General features: G+C 44.9%; 1 protein-coding gene across 1 annotated transcript in view; it reads right to left on the bottom strand.

Annotated features, from left to right (window-relative positions):
• The window catches only part of LOC115018501 (nck-associated protein 5-like), a 92,882-nt gene that overhangs the window by 63,167 nt on the left and 2,274 nt on the right, over positions 1-27,441 (bottom strand). The window contains 1 exon segment of the mRNA XM_029447486.1: positions 12,753-12,826. Coding sequence (XP_029303346.1) covers positions 12,753-12,826 — 74 coding nt within the window.

Raw genomic sequence — 27,441 nt, 5'->3', positions numbered from 1 at the left:
TTAGAGTTCCCACGTGCTGTTCGTGGGGGAAGATAAATGTAGAGTAGGCTAAGGGGAGGAATGCATTCAAAGCCCCGTTAATTGAGCTGGATGGCCTGCAGTCACAGAGGCAGAGTGTCTCAACAAGGCTCGGGCTGGATCCTGAGATCCTGAGATGTGCCTCACACGTACACATCATTAAACCGACTGCTTTGGCTCACGGCTCCATGGTACCAATGAACACTGCAGAGACAGTGGGAATTACATGGGAAAGTTGTCTGGAAGGTGCTCCCCCCCTTTCAAAATGAAAGTCCCCTGGCTGTCAATGAAGGGGAAGTGCTCCCATGCTGAGGCCCACTGGGCCAGCCATTGAACAAGGGAACATTCCTCAGTAATTCAGTTTGACCTGGACCCAATATGCTAGCTGAGGGTCACCGAATACAGAGCGCCACATACAGGGAGGAGACGAAAGGGGAGGAGGAAAAGTTGGGGAAATCGGATGTAGAGGAGTGAGAGGCAAAGTGACGGACAAGAGTTCGAGGGGTGGAAGGGAACACAAAGGCAGGAGTGGTCTTAATTAATTGACTCGGCTGGTGTTTAGGGTAATGATTATCACTTCAGTGATGCCCACGGACATCCAAAATGTCCCAGTACACACTTATACACTCAATTGATGGACGTTTAGCATGTTTGGGTATCACACAGTTTACAATAACACCTCTGCCATTCCACTCAAACATACAGACGATGTCTCGTGACTTTGAAATCAAAAGTGCTTCCATGGAAGACGCGTTGGTCGAGAATAATCTCGTTGGTCGAACGAGAACATGGCAGCAGGAGGAAATGAATAATGTGGAGAAATGGTTGCACTGCAGCGTGGTCGGGATGAAAAGAATTACAGTTTTAATTCTATCAAATCAAATCGCTCCACTTGGCAATCCTCTTAGGCAGTAATCCCCAGGTAGGTTTCAGAGGGCAGCAGGCTCAAACTGCCCAGTGCAGCGACACATCTGCCCTGGTGGCGGGATGACTATCGCCGGCTGCTGCTCTTCTCCCAACGAAGGCTTTAAATGGACACTGTCGAAATAGAAACTGGGAAAAATGGCTAAACTTTGAGAATCACAGTAATGATGATTGCTATTGTACATACAATCCAAAACATGCCCCTGGTTAGGCTCACTGGCTTGAATCATTACAGATTGTGATGCATGCATTGCAGTCATGGAGGAGAGGGATTCCCTTTGTGTCATATATTTCTTTGACCAAAACACTCAAAGGATGAGAGGTCACATGCTTGCTGTTAATGACACTGCTGTGTAAGGTCAGACCATCACTGTTGTAATATGCCTGAGCAATTTATAGTTTAGGGCACTTACAATGGCAGTATTGTGAGTTCTTCCAGTAGTAAAGCATTACGGGTTAAAGGTCAGTCTAATATTAACCAAGTTTAGTACTCGGAAACGATACATTCACATCCATTGGCGTTTCCCAATGAAAAGCATCCACTTCATGGACAGATGCTATTTTTTGCTCTGGTGTTGGGAAGCAACAGTTCCCAGGAACTAAACACTCAACTCAAACTCAAAAAAAGACAGGGAATGGCATTTCACTCTGGAACTTTGACAACGCCAGCAAGAGAGTGATGATACCTCCCATACTCTCCCATGCTCTCATTTCCATGTTCCCTTGCATTTCTAATTTTAGAGATAACAAACCCTGCTACAGCCAGGGAATCCTACGTTTGGCATCCTTGGTCTGTTGGTTTCCCGCATCCTAGCCTCTTTCTGTGTACTGTAAATATGGCTGACTGTGAGGAAAGATCCCTGACCTGCTGTGACTTTGACATATGGACACTACTGCAGCACTTCACGCCACATTAATAAGGAGCCGCAGAGAAGCTGATCATAACAGAGAGGCCACATAATCCATATTCCCCACCACTTAGCTGTATCCACACCCAGTTCAACACCAGTCATTTCAGTGTGGGATTAGTGGGCTGGGTATAAAATCTTAATCTGCCTGAGAGAGTATAAGGAAAGAAAAGGAGCAGTGGGAAGAAAAAACATGCATTCCTGCACATACAAATCCCCTGCAATGCCCCATTGTTTTACCTCTGCTTAAACGACGGGTATCCGTGTCCTTCTGTTATCAATCAGAATCAAAGTGGTTTACGTAGCGCTATGGCCGCATGCTGTTGCCACTAGCAACAGGACACGCAATTCCCCACGCAACTGTCAAATCAGGCTCAGTGCAAATCAGAGATCATCCCCTGCACATGTGCACAATGCTGCTATATGAATTATGTTCCCTCCTCTTGGGATTATTAAGAAAATTACAGCTCAGGACAAAGTAAGGACGGCTGGGGGGGGGAATCATTACTTGAATTAGGTGCTAGCAAAAGCTGAGTGTGCATGTATTCCTCTGACAACAGACAGAGTATGGCATATATGAGTAGATACTCCAAACAAGGATGTCCAACACTCTACAAGACAGTACAATCTTGCAGTTGCAGGAGAAATAATGCACGACGACTGTCCGTTTCTTACCCTGGTGGAGATGCAGCATCCTGGTGCGTTCAGAGGACACACATGGTAATCCACCGGCACGCTCTCCTTCTGATCTGCTACCCCCTGATCCCGCAGATGATAAAGTTTACATCCACAATGCAGCACTGCCGGCTCTACACTGCTCCCTGCCTGCCTTCCTCTCTACTTGACTGAGACTGAAACTGCCTCTCCTCCCCTTCTCTCTCCTCCTTTCTATGTTCCCTCAAGCGCTCAAAATCCTTCCTTCCCTTTCCTCCTCCTAGTCCTCGTTGCTTCTGTCCTCTACCCTCCCTGTCTCTCTCAATCTGGCAACATGCATTGACTTTCCCAACGCTGCTTCCCTCTCCTCTCCCTTCACTCTGCATACGCTCTCCCTCTGCGCTATGCTTTCTCTCACTAACACACACGCTCGGAGGCTCCTCTTCACACACACAGAGCTGTGTGCCTCCCCCCGCCCACCCCGCCTCCTGCCTTTATCTCTCCTCAGAATATTTCTCTCCTCAGTCTGTCTCTGCTTCTATCTCTTTCTCTCTCATTCTGTCTGTCACTGTGTCTCTCCGGCTCTCTGACTGCGTCCCTCCTCCTTGGGCTTGCAGGACGTCTAACATGTGTTCAGGGAGACGGCTGCTCCGCTGCCTCTCTGAAGGTGGCTCTTTCCTCAGGGGAGGAGAAGCGAGGTTGGGGTGGGGGTTTGTGCGAGGAGGAGGAGGAGTTTTTGGGGGGTGACAACAGTGTTGAGGGGGGTTTAACTCCAACAAGGGGACGTGAAGAGGCAAGAGGCTTGTGATGTTCCACTAACTGGGCTCTTTTAGGACAGAGACAAGGAGGTGACAATAGAGCAAAAAACAAGCAAAAAGAAAGACTTCTTCCACAATACAAGAACTATGATGTGTAATGCAGCCACACTGCTATCCTAAGAGAGGCACACAAAAGCCTTCTTGTTGTGTTAGACTGCCACACAAGAAGTGATGGAAGTCATAATGTGAAGAACAGTTCAGATCTTGCACCTCCTGGACCAATCACTGTAAGTGGCTGTGCTTGTGTGATGGAGCATGACAATGGTTCAGACTAAGCCCCCTTCTGATGTCAGAAATGTGTGGGTATAATATGACAAGCACTCCGCTTTAAGAATACTCAGGCCCTAATTTAAAAACACATCTTTGTCTGTCAGTTTTGGACATCCATCCTCACAAAAAAGCCAAAGTTTTGAACCCAAAAATCAATCATCAGTGGATGAATCTGAAAACACTGGCTGCACATTTTACTCTGGAAAAGGGACACAGAGCCTTTTGAAAACAAGACAGGGAAAGAAAGAGAGAACACTGACACAAGACTGATAGGGACACGCGAACAAGAGAAGAAGATCAAGAGAGCGAAGGACAGAATGTGAAAGCTGAGCGAGAAGTGCTTGGGTCTGCCCGGACCGAGTGACGGAGCAGGCTCCAGCCCATCTGCCGCAATCACAATCAGTCTCAACTGAATGGCTGTGACAAACTGCAGCCTGGAGCCCACAGCCTCAACCAGGCAGGACGCCTGCATGGCTGAGGGAGATGAGAAGGGAGGGGGGGGAGGGATGAAGAGGCAGAATAGGAGGGGGGACACTCTCTATTGTCTGCTTCCCAATAGGACCAGTGCGAGAGGGGGCGGGCACCCGAGGGGTGAAAGGGGGAATTAAAAGGGTCCGAGTGACAGGAGCGCTCAGTTAAAGAGGGGAAAGAAAGGACAGGGCTGACTTAGAGCCGGGGCCATCGCTGCCACTTTGCCCCGCATTCACTGTCACTAATGTCCTAAATGAACAATGACACTAACCATGTGAGAAAATTAGTTTGCTCGGGAATGGAAAAAAGGGGGGAGGCTTCAAGTTGAGGGAAAGGTGAAGCAACAGTGGCGATCGACATGCAGGGATGAGTTGTCACTTGCGGGGATTTGGAGGTAGATTATTGAACCATGGGAAATCTGCATCACCCAACGCAGATCATAAAACAATTGACACGTCCCGTCACGTTCTCGTTATCAGATAGTCTCGTAAAGCTGGCTGCCACATTCCCATTTATCATCGTAAAACTCCAGAAAGATTCATGACGCTCGATTATTGCATATGTGACCGAAATGTCATGCAGAGGGGTAATTGTGTTTATCATAAACGCAGCTGTCTGGCAATGAAATCTGAATATAGAGCGAGCGTGATTTGATTCTAAGAGCAGGTGGTCACCAATTAGACACTATTGTTCCGTTTGGGTAAAAAAGACAAATGCACGGCTGAGTCAGCACTAACGCATACATATGTGGCGTAATCAAGAAATATTGAGGGCCGTGTTACGTTCTAATTTGATCAAGAGCGAGCAGCGATTGTTGAGCGATGACTCTCATATGCAGGGCGACGAATACACAACAGAGTTGGGTGGCTGGGGAGTTTGTCAGAAATAGTTAAACCCCCCTCTTTCCTCTAATCAGGAAACAGACAATGTTTGTTTGTTTAGCTTCGTTTCTCCCATTTTAACTGCGTAATGAGAGTCTTGGGGTGTGTGTGTGTTTGTAAAGTGTTGTAAGTGTGTGTCTCTACCAACTAATTATGTATGTGTGCATGTAAATGTGTGTGTTCATACAGTATGTGCACATATTACAGCAGTACCATGTATGTATGTCTGTATTTGTAATATTCATGCGCCTATATGTGTGTGTGTGCGGCTCAGTGTGCTGAGTGATCTGCTGAGCTCATTAAGGCGCTGCTTATTGCTCTGCCAGGGGTGTCAGTGACAGATTCCACTGTTTGGAAACACTCGGCCGCCCACACAGCCAGCCTGGCTCCACCACTGTCACACACACGCGCACACACACACACACACACAGGCTAGGTTAGCATTCCTTAGGGAGGGGGGGGGGGGGCATAGGGAGAGAGACAGGACGGTGCTGGGACAGTGGCTGCAGGGACGGTGGGTCGATACAGATTTGTAACGGGGTGCAGGGTGGTCTGAGGGAAAGGGATGCCCGTGGTTGTGAGCGTGTGCACGCAGAGAAAACGTGTGAGTGTAAGCACCTTTGAACTGCGGTGAAGAGTCGCTCGGGTTAGAGGGATGCTAGTGGTTGTGGTAGTGTGTGTGCAGTGGTGGAAGAAGTATTTAGATCCTTTACTGAAGTGAAAGTAGCAATTCAACAATGTGAAACAACAAGTACGGATCCTGATACTTTATGTAAATTGTATTTTTTGTGGTAGGTTTGAACACGTTTATGCATTTTATTTTTTTCTAACTAAAAGACTAAACTAGCAGACATGTTGTGCTAATCGGTTTTTGCAACACATCCAGCGAACGTCAACAGAATGAATGAAAAACCTCATTAACAGTGCTGCACTTTGATGTCAGAGACGCATTCAAATCAGGAATACATTATTCAAACTGGACTTCACTGGTTCGTATTTCATCAGTGCTATTTTTGGTCTAAAGACGCCCTAAAAGTCCTCATTCTTTCTGTTCTCATTCAGAGTGTTAAATTATTGATGCTCTTACACAAAGGCAGCATTTTAATGCTGCAGATTGTCCAGACGGCGCTAGATTCAATCGCTTTACGCTGTTGGGTCATATAGTACAAGTACAAGTCCCTCAGAGTCATTTTCTGTGTATATGAATGTACAAACATCCTGTCCAGGGCTCCAGCCATCAGCCACACTTCACCTCCATGACATTAATCCCCTGCAGCTTGATCACAGATGAGCGACCAGGAGCTGCCCGGAGGGAGGCCAGGATGCGTCACTTGAGCTCATTACTCGACCGGTCTAGGTGTGTGTTCCGAGACAGACATTAATCACACAGGGGGAGAAGAAGGAAAACTTTGTTTCCTTCCCGTCTCTCAAGCAACCCTAAAGACGATTAGCATGTATGCTGTGTTTAAGCTTAGACATGCTTCTGAGAACAGCTATTTAATGTCTGATACAACTGAGGAAAAGTAAGGGGTGTGAAATCATTTGGAAACACATCAGAGGTACGATGGGTGGTTACAATCCATCCAGGAGATATTTAGCTGTCAACATGGCTAGACTCTTTTTGGAAAGGGGGGGCAGGGTGTTTTCTGCATCAAGACGAGCAAAGGAAATGCCAAGCCGGAGACAGGCAGCGTGTTTGTTTACCCAACACAAGCGCACTCAGGATCTACACAGCTCAAAACGCCCAGACAGATGCAAATCACATGATGGGTCACGCTGCAGCAGCCCCTCCAGAGACTGCGTGCGTTAGTATGTGTGTCATTTAACTTCTGTGTGGCAGGATGAAGAGTGTAATACAATGAACGCGATAATGCAGCTCCGTCATGTTTCATTAAGCAGGGGGACGGGGGGACGGGGGGGGGGAGGGGTGGTGGTCCAGCGAGACATCAGCAGAAGGCGAGAGTTTCCTCTTCATGGAAGTCATCAAGACTGGAATGAGCTGGATTAACACAATCTTTAATTAATCTACGGAAAAATGACTCGGACATTCCTCGTGTGATTATAGTAAACAAATGGGGCTATTATAGCACGACTAATTCCAGCGCTATCCTCTATCTCACACCGGTGCTACTGTTAGTTGTAGTCAAATCACCACCACATTTTTACAGTCACAAAAGCCTGTTGTTTCCCGTCACAGGGGGGGGGTCCTGGCTTTATCGTTTTTCCATTGGCATTTACCAATTGCACTGCCAACAGAAGAAAAAGTTCCATCCTCCTGTTTAGAGCCCGAAAGCAAGTACAGCAGAGTCAGTGGTGCACAATGTAAAACACTGTGCACCACCGACACATGCTGGCCCGTGTCATGTAATCTAAAACTCGATGTGGTGGTAGTTTATTGATGTTTAAACGCAATACCATAAATTAGACTTGATAGTACACGCAATGTGAAACGCAGTACTGACCAATAGATGTGCGACACTACCTCAAAATATGGTGATAGTTTAATAAATGCATTAAACCAGTGGGATTCCTAAAGCAATCCGATGATTTGATTAAATATCCTTTTGACATCTGTATTAGTGTATTCTATTTCATTATTAGCATTGCCACCATGTAAAGCTATCGTGTGTGTTATTTCTTTCTACTTAAAGAAACCTCAGATTGTATAAATCACTCTCAAGGTGGAAATGTTATGAATTTCACAAATGTTCACTTCTTCCTGTTTCCTCAGAGAGATGAGGGGATGTTTTCCAAAGAGCCCTGAGCTGGAGGTAAATAGCGTAGATGCAACCACTGTGACTTCCACTAGCCAAAGCCGCACGGGATCTTTCAACAATCCGAACCACACAGGACCTATCGCTCTTCTTATCTTAACGCGAGGATGTTTTCTTTCTCTTCTTCGGCACACATTTAACAATAACTGCACGCTTTCATGAGCACAAAAGGAGTCGTAGACATTCTCCCAAAGCTGAGAAAAGAAAGAAGAACTCAGAAGAAGTTAATAGACCTGAAGGTTGTACAACTGACTATGCTATGAGTGACTGGAAATCAGATAAAAAAGGTAATATTCTGCAACAATGCATAATGAAACTGCTTTTCTTACAGCACAAGGCATTCAAATTAGTGTCTGGGAACTCACTTAGACAAACAACAGTGGTAATTAGCCATTATGTAAGATTCAGCTCTTAAAACTCAGCTAATTGCTTCTAGGAATGCAGATAATACCCCATTCAATCCAAATGCCAAGAATATATGTCATAAATCCTATAAAACACTGCATCTCCATGTTGTGAAACCACTAACAAAAGCTGTTGATTACAACACTATATCTGCAGGACAAGGTTAGCTCCATTATGCTTAGTAAAGATATTTTTCAAGAACATTACAGCACAGTAAACAGCTGCTTAGCTTTACACTTAACCTTGAATGTGCCAGAACAGAAACATGGAGGCTTGTGGTGAATGATATGTGGAGAAGGAGGCAGTGCAGGGGGACAGGCATAGCATATCACTGCTTAAGCACTCTTGCCTAGTGTGCATGGGAATGCAGCTATGAAACGACCTTGAGGAGCATCAGTAAAAGGCTTCATTAACCCATTCGATTAACCTCTTCCTCTCATAAGCTCCATAAAACTGATGCATGTATTTTAGCCGAGCCCAGGCTTTGCGCATGAATCAGGGCTGGAGCGGTTACAAGACTCGGGAGACGAGTGTGTCCAAAGCCAGACAGACTTAGTGAATCTTGGCAGAGATAAACTAGTGAGCGCTGACTTGTGTCTCCCAGTGTCTCCAGGGAGTTCATCGTCATGTTCAGTCCTCACTGACAGCATGGAGTCGCGTCTTCTTGGTTTTCACTAACAACCAAGCTACGGTGGATATGATGCATTTCCTATTGTGAAAAAAGCACAAAGAAAATCTTTAGGAAAAACGCCCGCTGGTTTTTATCAAAAGGCCCGTTTATCAAATTCCACCAGTGCCTGAAGGTTTCCGATGAACATTTCACGGATTGATTTATTTACCCACTGACGGCTCCTTTGAGATATCTTGGAGTCTCGACTCCTGGGCCGTAAAGTGACCCCTAATGGACGGATTAGGCTAAGTCATTCACTTCAGAGGGCACACAAATATACTTTGGGAGTGTATTAGATCTCTTTGGAGCTTAGGATGATCGAATTGTTGCATTAGACCGGTCAACTTATCCAATTAAAGTTGTAAAATGCATGGCTCGCGCCCAAGCGAGACGGCAGATCCTTGGGGCGTTGGTTTGCGGGAGGCTATCCACCTCCTCATCGACAGAACAGGCCTCGCCGCATACTTCAGCTGAGGATTACAGCCTTTCATCTTGCTCAGACCGCCGGCAGCACACAGGCGTCTTTGAGGCCAGATATGCCTTGTAGTAACATCAGCTAGGTCCAGATTTGTAAAGCTGTTTCCCAGCTTCATGCTCCTGTGGTCTTTTTCTCTCGTGTGTATACGCTCACATTTTTTTCTCTCTCGCTTAACCTTGCCGTCCTTGTAGAAGTGCAAGGACATTTCCTGCCATCAGTGTCACTAATTAACACATTTAGGGAACACTCAAAGTCATTCAAAGTGCTTTTAAAATACATTTTTAAAGTCTTAAACTCAAGTTGAAACATTTTAATAGCTTAAACAATTAGGAAAATGTGGGATAAACTAATCCAAATGACACAAAGGGATTTAAAATGATGGACAGACATTTCAAGATAAACTACACTTTAAAAAACAACAACATTGAGTCAGTTTTGTTGGTTTCAAATCCACAATCCAACGTTGTCTGAAAAGACAAGGGCACATGGAGAGAAAGGTTTTGAGGTTTCACAACAAAACTGGTACATTTTCAAATCCACCCACACAAAGTAATTCCTATTACCAATAATCCCTCAGCTAAACGCACATCTGATCTGACCTCCCCATCTCCGCAGTCTTGGAAGCACCGTTGCTCTATGAACATGACAAATAGCTTATTGATCAGCAGATGTCGTCGTTAATGTCCTTTCGGCTTGGGCTGCAGCTGCAGCAGCCCGCTCCACACAACCTGTCCTAAGCCCTATGGATCTCCAGCTGAGTCCCCTGCCTCCCACTCCACACCTCCCCAACTCCCAGTTGTTCCAAATGGGGCCCCCTGCCTGCCGGCCACCCTCCTCATCCTTCCGTGTCCCTCCCTGTCCTCCAAGGTGTGGAAGGGGTCACAGACAAACGCCATCTGCTTCGGCAGGCAGAAAAATGGCAGGTGAGGCGCGCTCCGGGCCATGTGACCTGATACTGGCCAGACTCTAACCACTAAAAACAAGGTCAGAAGAAGATTCAGTGAAAAACAAACACCAGCTCAGCGACAAGTCAGAAGTAGGAAAAAAGGGGTGGAAGCAGAGATGAAGCGGAGAAAAATCTAATCTACATTGTTTTAATCCACGGGGAAGATTACACAGTCACGGTGCCTTGACACAGCAGCTTGTCAGAAAGAGGTCATGCAAGCCTACTCCCCGCCGTCATGCTTTTTAACTCTGCAAAACATCCATATGTCTCTCCCACACATGTCTGTCACTCAGCAGTAGTCTTTAATAAAGTCCAATGTTCCATCTAACCTACAACTGTGTGTCGCCAGTACTCCGGTGCCACCACTAATGATATTGTAAAACATTAAAAAAGACATTTGATCATATTTAAGGACTGCAAACATATGCTCAATAAATGGAAACCCCGGGTCAGCGTCCTACTGTACGCTGCATCCAACGTTGCCAAATTTGGATTTGCTCCATCTGATGTTGACACTGTACCGCTGAGCTTTTGTTTCCGTCTGTCAAGGACAGACATTGAATAGGGTCACATTGAATAGAGGGAGTAGGAAAGCCCGGCCAGCATCCCACTGGGGTTTTGTGCTTCATCGAGCAATGATGCTGCAACGTGAGGGACTGTGTGTGAGTGTGTGTGTGTGTGTGTGTGTGTGTGTGTGTGTGTGTGTGTGTATGGGGCATTAGGATGTTGAGGATGCAGCAGAAGCTTTTGACATGCAATCAAAAACAAGCTGAAAACTATCTTTAGTTCATGTGTTTATGTCATCAAATATCTTTCTATTATTACACACTGGCAATCTAGAGGCTTAAAATGTGGCTCAAGGCTTAGATATGTTGTGGAGCAAAGAGGAAAACAAAAGAAGAAACTCCTGCATGTTCATTTGACACAACAACAGGGATATTTCACATACCTACATCCTTACTAACACAAAAAAAGTAATCCGGTTTAAAAAGAAGTCATAATTGTCAAATCTGTGTACTTCCCCAGTGTGAAACTACCCAATAATGTGTTACAATGAGAGACATGAATGCAGTGGGTCACTGGGTCATGAAGTAGGGATGCAGAGAACTAGAGGAATGTAAGGGCGTCTCTTTCTCCTACTGACGGATTGATGGGCCCCATATTCTGAGGGGTGGAGGGGAGACATCTATAGCATCGTGAGATGCTGCTTAATAAGGGGAAGGAGGCGTTGCGGTCTATGTTTTAGCTGAACAAAAGCCTTTGTGAAGTCATTTATCACTGTCGACGCTCTGAAGTGACCAACATAGGAAAAGAAATGAGGACAAATCCTGACTGGTAGAATGTTGTTTCTAAATCAAATGTGTGCTTCAAAGACACGAGGGGTTTTGAAAGAAGTAGCTGAATATGTGGCGGTTTCCTAATAGTGATGGTTTTATCTCAAAAGTGCAGAAGTCGTACTGCGTCCTGTAGACGACGGGAGGAAGCACTGGCGTTCAATAGAAGCTGGTATTGTCTTCATATTTACCACATGCCCTCAGCACTACCCAGCATGGGATGGACTCTTTCCTCAGTTTAAAATGATGCACTTCAAATAGAAAATACTACTTTAAGTTTGAAGTAAGTTTACACCAGAAAGCTTCTCCCCGGGTGGAAGTAAATCCAGCTTCATTGTGACAGTGCAATACTCTCAGGTCTACAAGGCAGAAGCACATGAATCTAAAATGACACATCAGACTTTTGTATTAATGTCTGTAATAAAAAAACTACAGTGCCGATAGTGGGTAAGACAGAGGACAAGTTCATGGCTTTGAAACCACTTGGTCTTCTGGAGCATAACTGGGTCAGTCCTACGCAGACATTTTGGTCTTTCTAAGTGGCTATTAGGTCACTCTGGGTGTCACCAAAGATGACTCCCCTGTCTTATAAAGAGGGGAGGGGATGACATAGACGGGTGGGTCATTCCTTTACACATCACTTCCTTTATTGAGGGGCTGCCCTGGCCTAGTAAAGGGGATGGTCAGTGGTCATCCATCCCCCAGCCACCCACCCTGAGACCCTTATACCCCAGCCCCTCTCTGCTCACTCAGGGGGAAAATTACTTTGAGCCGGGGGAATACAGCTCCATTGAGATGGAGAGAGGGTTGTACAAAAGAGGGTGAAGTTTAAAAAATAGTCTCTTCTTTCTGTATGGGGGCAGTGCATCGCTGGAAGGGCTAGGACGATAGGAGCATGGAGGGGACAAGGTCATTAGATTGGCATCTCCATAAGCTCTTCATTCCCATTGTCTGTGCAAATCTGCTCCAAAAGGACCTCCATGAGAAATGCCCCCAGTCAACCCCACATAGGGACCAGAGTCTCTCCTTTGTCCGTCACTTTTTAGTGTGCTTCCAACACAAAAAGCATTTCTCAAGAACCGCATACAAAGCTTGTCTCGAGCTCAAAACCAAACAACATTGTTCTGCCGGGAATGGATTGCAGGCAGCTGCTGATATCCTGCAATAAAACATCTGCCCAAAAATCTTAAGAGCCTCTTACCTTCGGACATTTCGGCGCTCCTCCTCAAGCTGTTTGAGAAGCTCGTCAATGCATTTGTTGGCGTCCATGTATTCCTGCCAGGAAGCGATGAGAAAAGCCAACAGTAAACAATGGAGTCAGTGTGCAAAAGCTCACGCTGAACACAGGTTAATTGGAAACATGGGTAGATTCAAACAAGGTCTTCATCCTAAACATTGATGCTTTAAAATCATGAGTGGACTGGTGCATTTCCTCCGCTTTGTTTTCATAGATGTGTAAAGAACAGCGAAACAGAACAGAAGTACTTTTGAAAAGGTGCGATTAATCAGTTTAGTCTCTCTTGCTCGCTCTCCTCTCTCCGTGTGTAACTCCAGAAGCACCTCTGGGTAACTTCTAACGACTGGCCCAGAAGCGAGCCCAGCTGTGTAATGTCAGCTGGGAATAGTCCATACTCACAAAACGTGCGCTACTGAGTTACAGCACAGGACAAAATGAGCTAAGGCGAAGAGCAGAATGGAAAAAACAGATGTGAGGATTTCTTGGCTATGGTCTAATGATTTGCCTCTTAGTGGTCCGACTACATAACGCAGAAGGGGGAAGTGCAACTGTAAGAAATAGGCCACATAGGCACCGTACGTCAACCATCTGGCTTTTCAGACATTTGAGGTCTACCTACAGTACATAACGCAGCCAGTAGTGACTTGACGCTGTCAGATCGGTGTGGTCTAAGTTTCAGACTAATTAATTAGATGTTAGCTTGACAGCTCATGACGCATCTCCTGGGTAAACGCTTATCTCAGTGGGACAGATGCTCGCCATTGATTTCTAGACAGTCTGGTCATGTGCTGGAAGAGTGTAATTGAATAATGGGGATTCCCATGAAGAGGTCACTCGGGCAGGAATCTAAGTCTAGGAGGAAAAAGTAGTATCTGTAAGACATTTATTTTTGTGTTCTCCGTTTATCCAGAAGGTACCCATAAAACCTTTTTTTTTTATATATTGCCTGCCCCTGAGCATCTATTTTTTGTTGCTGCCATTGTAATCTCAGTTCTCCAATTAGTCACCGGCAAAAATAAACACAACAAAGATTCTTTTGAACCAGAACAAAAACAACCACTGTGCCTGCAGCAACTTTTCAAAGGACCCCTGCTGTGACGCCGTGAAAATGAGCATGTGTACAAATAAGAGTGGAGTCAAAACAATGCACATTTCAGCAGAACTGCATTGTGAATCTATAAGGTAACTAAAATCATCAAGCACCGTCAAGCCTTTAACACAGTTGAAGAACTTTTGATAATCCAGACATATTCTGAACTCCCTATGACCCACCTTCGGGGCCTGACCAGACTTCAAGTACTCCTGTTATCACTGCATGGGCTTTTTTTAACCTGTGGCCTTGAGAGTAAACTCACAGCAGTCCAGATGTTCAGCAGCACAAGCTGCTGGTCTAAATACAGTAAGTGCAGTTGTTTGTCTCCCCGCTCCTCCTGGGGTGCCTCACTGCCGCTTCTCAATTATCGCACTTAATCTCACATCTGAGACCGCCACTAGAAGACCATCCCCGCCAGTTTGCACTCCATGCCAGCAGAACACGACAAAAGAGCAGGAGTCCTGCCGGGCCGCCAGTCAAGGACACTCTGGGTAACCATTAGGTCCGATGCCAAAGCACAACTACAGATCGATGGACACAGCGTGGTGCCACATTTAACTTTCCACTATAAAAAAAAAAGACAAATTCAACTGCTCATTTTTCATCATCTCTTCCATCATCGTCATCAATAACTTTGACTTTAGCCAGTGTGACAAATCTTTCATGTTTGGAAAGCAACCAATAACAGAGCCCCAAAGCAATCTGCTAATCTCGCAGTGCCACAGCACACAGCCAGAATGCCACTCACACCCAAATTGGAAAGCCATTAGCACTCAGCTTAATTCCCAAAGTTAAATTTACTGTTGGCTCTAAAGGCAGTTAATCAATAGCAAATGAACATGTTCATTTTGCCCTTTTGAATTAGGAAACTAAGTGGGATGAAGTTGGTCGCTGTGAAATACAGTTTTGCAGAATGTCTTCCAAATATCAAAGACAAAGATATTGAGTAGCCACAGCAAAGGTCTTGTTCCTTATTAATTATTGAATCCAGCATGCTTCATTCTCACTCGTCTCATCAAGAAAAATGTGTGACTTTTTTGTCAAGCAGACAAAAAAAAACTGTCTGGGGTAAAACGTCCGTCTCCAAAAGACCATTAGCAACACGATCCCATAATGGCTACGGCTGCTGCACAAAGGGGAACCTTCTTTGCGAAATCTCTATGTCAGGGGAAATATTTACAGGCCACATCAAACATGAAGTAAAGCTGCCTAAGTCTGTGTTGTCATCGCGTAGACCTCTCCTAATGACAGGGCACTGAAATAATCCTCAGCGAGGATGAAGGAATGCAGAGAATGCGGCGTGCTTGTTGTCATGTGAAATGGGAGGGTATTTAAAGCGGAGATTTAAGCATTACTCATGTATGTAATGCCGCGTGTTATATCTTCAGCCAGGCATTATTTCTGACGCTTTTACGGCGTGAGTGAAAGCTGCACCGTTCCCACGAGGCCCAGGTGCTCACGTGTAGACTGAAAAATACACTGAATTGACTGACTTTATCGGAGGCATATTTCTTAGAACTAGTGCTCTTTCGCAGCAGCCCAACACTTCCTTGCAGTGGTTAAAACGTCTGTAAGCTCATAAAGGGGTGCGTAATCACCTCAAAAGTGCACTAAATCATAAAATGCATTTACAGAATAGCACTTTAGGAGACTTTCTGAATAAAATTGAATTAAGTGGTCTTCTGATTGACTGCAACATGTGATTTTTATATTAAAAAGGTGATGTTTCTTAAATTCAGTGTCTTGAAATGTGCTCATTTTCACGGCAAACACACAGACCTGGTGGATTTGATTTCTAATAACCTTAAATTGTATACAAGTCAATCTCTGGAAGTTATTGTTTACTTGTCTTATGCTCTACCAGTTCCCTAAATACACTCTATGCCTCTGAAATTGTATGTAGAATAGCAAAAGCCAATTTTAGGTGTGTTAGGTTTCAGTCAAAGTTTCCTGTGGTACCGATTTAGTTGCATATTAAACTCTGGACATCTCACAATATTTCATTAAAAGCCAGTATTGGACACGATATAGATTTGTGCTGCGATCATGTGAGCCGTGTTTGCTGACGTTCCTGCTCTTTGACCACAGCTTCTCACTGATGTTTATCTGGCCATGTTTACTCATGTGTGTGAGAGCGTTTGATAAGGAGGCATTCGGTAGCTACCGAGGGAAGAGCTTCCTCGCCTTGTGCGCCGCTTGAGTCCCACTTCCAGTCCCCCTCCAACTGCTCATGTGCCTTTATGAAATTTTAAAATATGAACGCCGTCCCCCACTGCTTTGGCCCTGAGGAGCAGGGAGGAAGAACAAAAAAAAAGAAAGGAAAACACACTTCTGTTAAAAGCCACACTAACAGACAGACTGACACACAAACCAAATGCAATCTGTTTAAGATTAATGGTCCAGAATCTTCAGTAATAAAACATCAGATGCATTATTCATACATATGAGGCTCGCTAGCACGCTTTTTCACACATTCTTGAAGATTAAGAGGGACAGAATCACATCCTAGACAAGCGTCTGGTTCTTATATAGGCCTCTTTGGAGTTGACTGGGAGAAGACAAATAAATCCTAAGCTAGATAGAACTCTGACCTAGTTGTTGCAGAGGTCAGGGTGCGTTCCTTGAAGTCTTTGCTGCATTGAGTTTTCTCCACCACCTTGATGTGTCTACAGATCAGAGGCTGGGGCTGGCGTTACAGATAAGACACCTTGCTGAGGCTTGCAGCCCCCGCAGTGAGCTCGGGGGATAGGACCCGGCCAAAGACAAGGTCACAATCTCTACTCACCCTATCGAACCTATCTCAGCTTGCCACAAATTTTGCACATACTGATGACATGCCAGCGCGGCCTCTGGGACTGCGAAACCAACTGCAAACCCTGAGCTGCAGGTTTGACACAAAGTGCAGCTCTCACGTGGGCGACTGCAAGTCAAAGGTTATGCCAATAGAATGTAATATTTCTTTCTGGGTGCATTTTTATGGCACACTTGAGAAGGAATTATGACAGTGACTGTTCGAGGTGTTGGAGATATATCACATCTGATACGACTGTTAGTCTTGGCCTCCTGCCAAAGACTCAACTGGGTTTGCAGCCAAAGACTCCCACCATCCAATACTACAAAGTTTATGTGTACGTACTTGGCAATCAATGAAACCGTATTCCCATATGCCAATATAATTCAAAATGACTGCGATCTTATCGTAGCGAGGTAATGAACTAATCAGTACGACAAATGGTATCTGCATGCAGATTTCTACAAACCTGCCTCTGGTTGCAGCAGGTCTCTGCATATCAGCCATCCTCGGTTAAATTCATTAGTCTTATCAGCATGTTTTGCGGCTCTGTGCTGATGATCCTTCACTCAGAGGTTGTTACTCACATCCCAAAGAGCTGGTGTCATAGTATCAGGCCAGCCATCGAGCCCTCATATCCTCGGAGCCTGATAAGTCGGCTGATAGTCCTGCTTTTCATCAGTGGAGAGGGCAGCTACTTGTTAATATGTGTGATTTTTCAATTTGGAAAAAGATATCCGTGTGCTGTCAGCTTAATCTGAAAAGTATGACTTCATGTCAAGGGTGGATGTGATCCTGGAGGTTTTTATCATGCTGCAGTCGAGTAAAGAAGGCCGACTGCTTCATGTCTCACAATGATTTGATGGATTCGTAAAGAACATTGTTTGATTAAAAGGTCGCCAAATCGCAACCACAATCGTTGCCCAAGTCTTTTAGTTGTCTAAGCCTAACCTTAGAGTTGCAAATACCTTTTGTATTTTAAAGATTAAGTTCCCTTAATTTAAATGCCTCTTGTCCATGTGCCATTGTCTCTACATTGACTTCCGGCACAAACCCTGCCCACTGTGCTCAGATTATGAACGATTAATAATAAGGGATCCAACATATTTAAAAGGGCATGTTTACCTCACAAAAATAATATATAATAATTAGCTGTGTAGCTCTTTGAACATTAGGGCCCCACCTCTGCAGCCTACACACATTAAGTGTCTTAGCAGCCTAACCATTTCTTAGCCGTAGATTATTAACCCGAAAAGGGTGAGGGTTAGGGTTAGGGTTAGGGTTAATAATCATCTGCATCATCTCTCAAATAATCCATCAATCTATCTGGAGAACTAAATACAAATAATCTCCTCCCAATAGGCTCCTACTAGCTCACAGTTAATGAAGCGTCACTCACTAAATGATGCTGAAACCGAGCTGTGCCACACTGCCTAATTGTACCCAAAACCCGGCTGTACAGTCGTGGAGGCTCACACAGAAGCCTTATTGAGTCGAGGACATTCGTGTAACAAATGCCTCCAGTGAGCAGGATATTCTTCATCTGCCTACCTGCCCCAAATGGAGGAGTGTCAGGGAATATGGATTACTTGAGATACAAAAGGGAGCCTGTTCATCATCTAGGGTGAGTTTCAGCAGTTTGGGTTATCTGATGTTCTTCCTCCAGCAGCACCTACGGCCCGGCCCAGCCCAAACATCAACACCTCGCCACCGTCAGGAATCCAAATCCCCGCAGATTATCTTTCCAAACATTAAGATACGTCCAACACTCAAATAACCCTCCGTCTGTTTGAGCTCCTCCTCTGCTCTTTGGGTTTGACAGAGTGGGCCATTCATGCCTGTTGGGAACAGTGGCAAAGCTGTTCACCGTGTAAATCTCACAGGGGAAAGTTGAAAAAGTAGCCGAGGAATGAAATACATCGGACCTGACATCGCTATTCGATCACTTCCACAGAGCTACCTGTGTGGAGGACCGGGTGAAGGTACCACAGACCTACACGAGTGCATGCATGTGAAGTTTATGGTCTTTGAATCAAGACAGGTCATGTTCATTTTTATTCCGAGCAGGCGAATGTGGGTGGCACTTGCTTACGTTTAAAGATTAAAGCTTTACACAATGAACAGAAGAGAGTTTGGAGAGTTTGCAGCTCTTCAAACCGGCGTTATGTTGTCCAATAACACTTGTTATCTTCCCACAAGAGCCTATATGCTATGCATCCAATACATTACACTTTGTAATAATATTTCTCACGACAAACAAATACTTCCATCTCTCTCTGTGTTTCCTTTGTCTCGTCCTCTCCCCTTTCACTTTCAGCCTAAATCTGCAAAAACACACATCAGGGAGGAGCGGTGGAGGAATGCTGCTTTTAGGGAATAAAAACAAATACACAGTCCACGCTGGTACCGATGTTTCCAGACAGGATGGGAATCGAGGAAACAGGGCGCGTACATGGGGTAGGAGTCTGCGGTGCGCCCCTGCCCAGATTTTTACAAGCCTGGGGGTTGCTGGGTTTTATTATCATCTGGGGGCCAATATTCAGTCAGGTGTACTTGGAAAGGGAGGGAGAGTGGCGATGACAGGAATGAAAAGGAAACCTGGACCTGGCATCCCACAGGAGCAAAGGGAAAATGGAGAGGCTGCTGTAGAGAGAGAGAAAGGATCCGAGAGGTTCGAGAGACGAGAACACAAAGAGAGGGAGGGACATCAAGAATTGGAAAGAAGATATATCCTCAGCTGGTGTTGAGAGGAAGAAAGTGATAGCCAAAGTATGGTGTCGACGAACACAGGCCAATGACTTTCTGAATTTACAAATCATCAGATCCTGTTTCATGGTGAAATTGCAGCATTGAAATACAGTCCTTCCCGCTGTCAATGCCTGTTTTCCAATACTGCACCGAGCCCAATGACAACACACACCCTGCAGAACCCATCCCCCTTTCACTGATCAACAAAGTAGCCCCGAAGCAGCGCCGTGTTCGGGATTCTTAATCACGTCTTCAACTATATCTACAGCACTTTGTTGATGATGTCAACGATTGAATCTAAACATCAGTCAACCCCGAACCAGAGAAAAGTGAAAACACTTTGGATTAAAACAAAGAGCATGGGAGAATGTGAGTTTGGGACAGAGGAAGGGCAGATCAGAGCAGAGGGCTGATACTAAACAGATGTTGGTTGGTTCACAGGGGGAAGTTGGGCTTCTGTTTATGCAGACTTTGACAGACAGGCGCCGCACCTCGCCGAGCCACACTGTAGCTGAAGCCTTCGCGAGAGCGGAGAGAGGGCCGATCAAGTAGCAGTGACTGTTCCTTCACGGGAAATTAGGCACATTATAGATCGAGTAAAAAGCCCTCGAGAGGATCCATTCAGCATTATCTGCACTACACAGCTCGCCTCTCCAGCGTTTTGCGCCTCTTCTCATTACAGTTTGACGGTATGCTTTGTGTCATCGTGTTAGCCAGTGCTTACTTCACATTACACTTCAGTAGTTTTGTTCCAGCTCACTGCTTTGTCAATGGTGCTTTCTACGGGCCCAGAATTATACTCAAATGCTTTAGAAATGCTCTCAAGTAAGCAAATTAAAAGAAACCTGAAGAGCAATCTTGTATCATCACGCTAACTGACGATTAAAGAATCATCAAAAACTTAACAGACTCCTTCAGCTGCGAGGACCAGAGGGGAAACAAACACACTAAAGTCTATTCAGCAACAATCTCGTGACCTCCAAGCGTGTGTTTCCACTGAGATATTTCTTGCCCGGGACACTTTGTCAGATTCCCTGACATTTCACGTGCATTAGCTCCAGGCTTCAGCTTTATCACAGCTTCTCCTCTGTTTAATCCAGAGGCTGATTTATTGACGCGGCCTGTCTGTGTGCGCCGAGTCTGCCGACCCAGGTGCCGTGCAGATGTCGAGGCAAAGCGTTGCATTCCTGCTAGAGACAGCATTAATGTCAGCGTCTGATTTTATTTTCTCTCTGTCTTCCTGCCTTGGGATAGGGAGTGGAGATAGCGCTCGCGGCCATGCGAGGAACCATAACCGGGGAAATGGTAATGTGACAAGAAGACGCTGTTTGCGCTCCTGTCATCCTAAACCCACCTGTGCCACTCATGCTTATCAGATACACATTTCCTATCTAACCTGACAGGGACGGAGAGCGGATCAAGATACAGTGAGGTGATTTTCTTTTTTTAAATGGGGGAGGTAGAAGAAGAATAATGAGAAAAGGTAGAAGAGATGGGTTGTGGTGACTTTTGACCTCTACTGTAAGGAGTATTCCCGTGGTCATGAATTATTTCTCTGGCGATGCACAGGGGGGGGGGGATCTCCTTGTTTTTGCTTCCCAGACAGACTGCAGGGGTGGCAGTGGCCTCAGGGTTAACTAAACAGGCTTGTGGCCAAAAGGTTTAAATCTGAAGGCTAAAATAGTGCGTATGAGTAATGCACACACTTCCCTAATCAGATATAAGCTCCTGACCAACACGGTGAACCAGTGGTGTTACCCAGTAGCCTACATTACACACAACACTGCAGTAGCCCTGGTGTGGGTGGTGTAAATCTAGATAACCCCCACCCCCCAAGGCATTGCTGTAAATAAGAATGCCGTAGCCTTGTTAAATAATACATGTTAGACAATGCCTTCTTTTGTGCATGTTCACTGGAGCTTCACTCTTAAATTGCTGTGCTTTTAAAAGAAACAACACAGTGGATTTGAGGATCGCAGGTACTGAATTTCATTTTTTTCCAGAATCGGTCTTACCAAATTACAAAAACATTTTCAGCCTGCAAAGTAAAGTGATACATGTGGAAGTACGTCGCCAAAGTCATTTGATCCCGTGTTTATATAAACGCATCTTGATTCGCGCAGCTTTAAAGTTACAGCTCAACCGAGTGGAACATACAAGCTGAATTTTCTTTTTCTTGTGTTGTTTTGACACATTTAACTTGTCAAAACCAAACGTTCAGCCTAAACAACAGCAACAGCCCTGTAGGTTGTGGATCTACACAATCATTTGTGAAACCTGATGCCATCACCATTTGCATATAAAACAGGTTCCTGTAAAGACCACAAAGCTCACAGGAAGTTTTTTTGTTCTTGTATTTCACTTCCAACGTCAGCGATGTTGGCGTGAAGAGATCCTCTACGCCGTACTTAATGTGAACAAAGACCTCTCAGTGCAGCAGCTCGCCGCACTCCGTCAAGTGATCTGAGAGCCCAATAATTCAGCAGCATTAAATATTTAAAATCGACCATCCTCGAGCATTATTGCAGCCCATTGTGGGGGGGGTTACAGTCAGAGCTCATTCAGATTGGTAAGGAATTTTAATATGAATCTGGAGTCAACCACACACTGTATTTACACAGTTAATGGCACTAAATCCTTGTTATCATCTCAAGTGGAGTCTTATTTTTAGCAACCATATTTGTTTTATATCTTCCAGATGGGAGCAGGGGAAGAATTTGACATCAGCACTGTTTCTGTTTAGGCCTCTCAGACGGGGTGACATCAGCGGACTTGAATACTCTCTTGTCACGGGATTGAAACATATTGGATTTCTCCGTGTAAAGAACTTCTGAGGGCCCCAAAAAACATGAAACGCAGTGTCAAAGGTCCATCTGATAAATAAATTAGATTTCCCTCGTTATCATAACTGACCTGACCATAACAGGAACTTCAATTCAAATATTTGTTTGCATTGAGATGTTGCTTTGTGGATTTCATATCCTGAGACTTTTCAGCGCTCTTTGAGATATTTTAGGATCAGAATGTGATAATTCCGCTACTGTGGGAAAATGTCGCAGTGCAAGGATCTGAATTTCCTCTGCTTAGGCCAGCTATTTGCTCTTACAATAACAACACTGTTCCATCATTATTATTTGTTTACTCAGCTAACCCTCTTTATCTGGGGCGGCCCCCTTTTAGCGAACGCTCTCGCATGCTCTGAACCCTCTGGAAGGCATTTCTGGACCCGGGGCCCTCCAAAGGGCTGATTGAAGTGAGCAGCGGCTTCATTCTGAGGGGTTACAATAGCTCGCCCATCAGATGCCCTCTCCCCCTGAAAGCATTACCTTCAGCATGAGCCATGGTATAATACATGGCCTCTATAATACCATGGCATTGTACGGGACACGCTAGAGCGTTCTGCATTGTTCCCCTTATGGGTCAGAAGTTGGACTGAAAACATTGGTTGTATTATTTATGGAGGTAAAAAAAAAGATCTTGTGGGTTAGATGTAAAATTCTAAATAGTCGATCGGACTAATCTGGAGCTCTAGTAAAAAAGCAAGCAATTTTAAGATGTAAACATGCGCTCTGGGAACAGTTTGTCATTATATTCTGACATTTTATGGACTAAATAATCTATTAAATGTAGAAATCGTCAACAGATTAACCCATAATGAAAAGAAGTTATTTACAGCTTTAGCTAAATCAACGCTGTAACTGAAGACACGATTATGGGGGTATTCATTTAATGAGTAGCATACATCTTTCACCGTGGGTTTATGAGGGAACAAATTTCTGTTTTCTGTTGTGTTGCACGTCAGAAGTTGACACCTGATCACACTGTAAGGGAATAAGTCCGTCTGAATGGAGGCCCGGTAAGAAGGTTATGAGCTTTCACCATCCCCTCATTCCAGCATCCTCTGCGAGTAAGTCCTCCATTTACAGAGAATCATATCTTGAGACTATTCAAATGCTTTCTGTGCATGTTCAGTGCACACCATGCTGGAGTAGAACCATGCAAGCAGTAGGGAAGTGGAAGTGGGATGAAGTGGAAAGGCACGATTGTAATGCAATATTTATCATAATTAATATACGCAGACCACTTTGTTGGGCTGTTATAATTCTGACCCATTTCCTGCAAAAGGAGTAATCCCAAAGAAATTAATGTAATGAAACAATCATAGGAATCTTGTTTGCTCTGCATAATTTCCTGTGGAAACCTCCAGCTCCTCCAGCTGTTGTGGCAGATGGATGGAGAGCCGTGGCTCGATAGCCCGCTGGCTGCCACGGGTTCCCACAATAGCCCCTTAGTGGCCACTGTGACCACACACAAAGGCAATCGTTGACCACTGACACCGCAGACAATCAGCCCTGAGGGTCAAACGGTCCGGTGCAAAGCATCCCTCATTCAATCCTGCTCACCTGAGGCTCCGAACGCCTCATAAAACCCCAATCACTCCTCTGATGTCTGGCTGTGGAGAGAGGAGCCCGAAAAATCATTGAGCGCCACAAGCACATCACCATAAAGTTGAGTTATGGACTCATGAAAGGCATGCAGATCATATTATCTCCTTAGAAAGTGACCAAGACTCAATAATGTGAATGGCTCCAGCTAGCCGGATGACTCACACAGACAAATGTTACAACATGCAAATGATATTGATTCTTCTCATGGATCTTTTGTACGAACAGCCTGCCTTTAAGAGCGTCAAAATAACTTCATCTCGAGAATCAATGAGGGATATTTAAGGCTGGAAAAGCACCGCAAAGAGAATAAAGTCATGTAAACTAGTACGGAGTTTTGAATTTGAAACGCAAATATACATTTCATACATTTTTATTTTTTTTAATTGTTGCGAAACTCTCTTGAATCCAGAAGGCCGGATGACGATAAAACCAAAAGGACTTCTGCAGCGTATAATTAGATTTGCAGAAATGGCCAATCTTCCAGCCGCTGACTCTTTATAATGGTGCACCATCAAACAACTCCTGCATGAATTTCCTTCTAATCTTAGTAACGGCTCTGCGCCTCATACCGATACTTGACATTTGAGGTAATGTGGTCGACAGTGGCCGTGTTATGATGAGCACTCTACAACCCTGAGATAATACAGTTGAATACTGTGTGGAAATGCAAATTGATGACTTCATTTCTAAACTGCAGCGTGATTAGAAAACTCTACGGCCTATACTGTGTTAGCAGGCGAGAAAGATCAACACAGTCTACCTATCAGTCCTGACAGCACCCGACTCCTCAAATAGTGGGAGTGGCATGAAGGTCACTGCCTCCTGACTGCGAAGCTATGGCGTAAGTATAGCCGGCAGGCGGATGTGGCTGGACAGTACTCAAGTGCAGACAAGGCTAGCATCAGCCGCAAACACTTCTGACAGAGCGCATTAGCCACGTCAGACAAAATCAGGTTCCCTGCAGACAACACCTTATTATAATGCAACACACTGCAGTAGTTTGAGGCATCACAGCTCTGTTCGCGTGTTTGCATACAAGCCAGTTCCAGCGCAGGGTATTGTGTAGAAACATTGCAGAGAATGGCTCATACTAAGAAAATAACCACTGGCAGTTTCCTTTAAAACTTGTCAGATGGAATTAAAACCATTTTCTCACGACGAGCAACACACACCAGAAAGGACAGAGGCTACACAAACACTACCCACCAGAATAACACTGGAACCAACCAAACGGTGTGAAGCACAAGTTCAAACACTTCCACCACACTCGCGTCAAGTGGGTAAAATTACACTCAGTGCATTCTGGGAGATAATAGGAGCCCATCATGACACAGTATTAACAAACTTCCACATGAGGCTTTCCCTCAGGGTTTCCACCCTGTGACACATCACACAGCCGGGCAGGTGATCTTTTGTCTGGGAGGGAGATGATGATGAGACTCCCAGTGTGTGCTCAATGTGAGGGAACAGGGCAGAGAAAAGCAGAAAGGATAGCAAACAGAGTTTAAAACAAAGAAGAAAAAATGAAAGACAGCTGTGCTGCAGGCTTTTCCCCAGTGTATAGACAATATACAGGAGCACTATTGTATTGTGTCTAGCTCTGCTGCAGGGAGCTGACAGGCCTTTAAAGCTGCAGAGTTGTCTGTACTCAGAGGCTGTCATCAATAGAAAAACACAGGGGACCAGAGGACGGTCGGTCAGGGCCGGGCCACTGCAGGGACACCACCAGCTGGAGCCACTTTTACACACACACACACAAACACAACTGCACTCATATGAGGAGACCACATGGAAGCTTACACTCACCCGGCCTGTTAAGCATATCTATTTGCTAACACGTGAACAAGCACCGATAGTGTATTTGAGTCCATATGAACGCACATATAAGCAGGCACATGCACACCCATATATCATATTCACTGGGGTTAGAAACATTATAAATAGTTATAGGTAACTTATTTCACATAATTAGAATTTTGAACTTCTGAGCAGGACGACAAAAACATGTTGCCAAATCCTGTGTTTTGTAGTCACTGGCAGCTTCTGGAAGCAGTGTGAGGTTTCACTTATATACCGACGCCACCCAAACTGCTCTGTGGAAATAATTGGGCAACAGTGTTTTTACGACATCTGATTTTCTATGAAAGATATATCAGCCCGTCACATAAACGTGCGCATGTGTGATTTATTTGTATTGGTTGGAAAGTTTTTGAGCAATACGGAGAATCAGATCATTACCTGCACATTGAATTCAAATCAACAATTAGAATTACCACCATGCTCAGGCTAATAAACCTGTCAGTGTCTGTAGCCAGTTTCCTGTAAGAGCAGCTTCTTACTCATTAGTGGGAAAACCAACATTCAACAAAGCTGACACCTCGCTCACTGCTGAGCCACACAACCTGCCCAGAAACCAATGTTGCACATTCACCGTAGCATGAGTAACAACATGACCTCAATATTTCAGGAAGTGTGTTTGTGTGTCTGTTTGGTGGTGGAAAGATAATCCATGCAAAGCTCTGAAGCTGTAGTTCGGCTGTTGAAAGCCAATAAGGCGGTATCAAAATGAGGGCAGAGTTAATTAATCATCTCGGCTTCCTTTTCACGGCCCTCCCATGACTGTCCCGGGGGCTTGAGCGAGTGTGTGCATATGTGTGTGTGTATGTGAGAGACAGAAAAAGCAAGGCAGGGAGGCAGGAGGGTGGTGCAGGTTGCAGCTGGGGGATATTAGCATAAAGTAATGTGAGCCAGCAGACTGCTGAGCTCCTGTTGGCCCGGTGCAAACCTCTCAGGAAAAAACAGGAAACTACTGACACCTGCTTTATTCGCTGACCACTGGAATAAGCAGGGGATACGGTGGAACGACAGCAGAAGCTGTATTGGATTCTGATGTTTGAAAACAAAAGCAATCCTTTTTATGATGCAGTTCTGAATCACCACATGAGGGAAGCTTTCACATGAGACCGTATACACACGGGGATGCTGTATGTGCAGACAGACATCAATCAAACAGACTTTGGATGTCACTGCCAATTAAAACTTCACAAAGACAAAGCTAAATGTTTTTCTAAAGATTTAATAAATGTTGTTTTCTCGAGCCGCCATCTATAATCAGTGTTAATGTTCTTCAGATGCGAGTAGCTCGTCGCTTTCTTTCTGTGCACGGCAGCGACACAAACAAAGCACGAGTTCTCCTTCTTTACTCCCATAACAGACACCTCAGTACGTTGACATTGACAGACATTTATGAATCATCATTTTGCGTCATCACTGCCAGGTGTACTGTCGCACGGCAGTCATTTGTACATCTGTCAAATGTGACGCATTTGGGCAGGAATCATTACTCCCGTCTATATTGGCCCCATCCCAATACCAATGTCTTCTTAGCATCTCTTTTGGTTCCCACAGTGTTTCCTTGCTGAGCTTCGATGGAGAGACAGTAAGAACTTGCTAGATACCCAACTGATTTGGGTGCTGAAACTTCAAAATTGCTTTTGAATACATGTTTACACCAAAACCAAACTTACATTAAAATCGAGTTAACGAGGGATCTGCAACACCTAGTTCGATGTG

The sequence above is a fragment of the Cottoperca gobio genome, chromosome 2 (assembly GCF_900634415.1).
Source record: "Cottoperca gobio chromosome 2, fCotGob3.1, whole genome shotgun sequence".
NCBI classification, from domain to species: domain Eukaryota; kingdom Metazoa; phylum Chordata; class Actinopteri; order Perciformes; family Bovichtidae; genus Cottoperca; species Cottoperca gobio.
The sequence above is the reverse complement of the archived record's forward strand: the minus strand, read 5'-3'. Positions and strand labels throughout refer to the sequence as shown.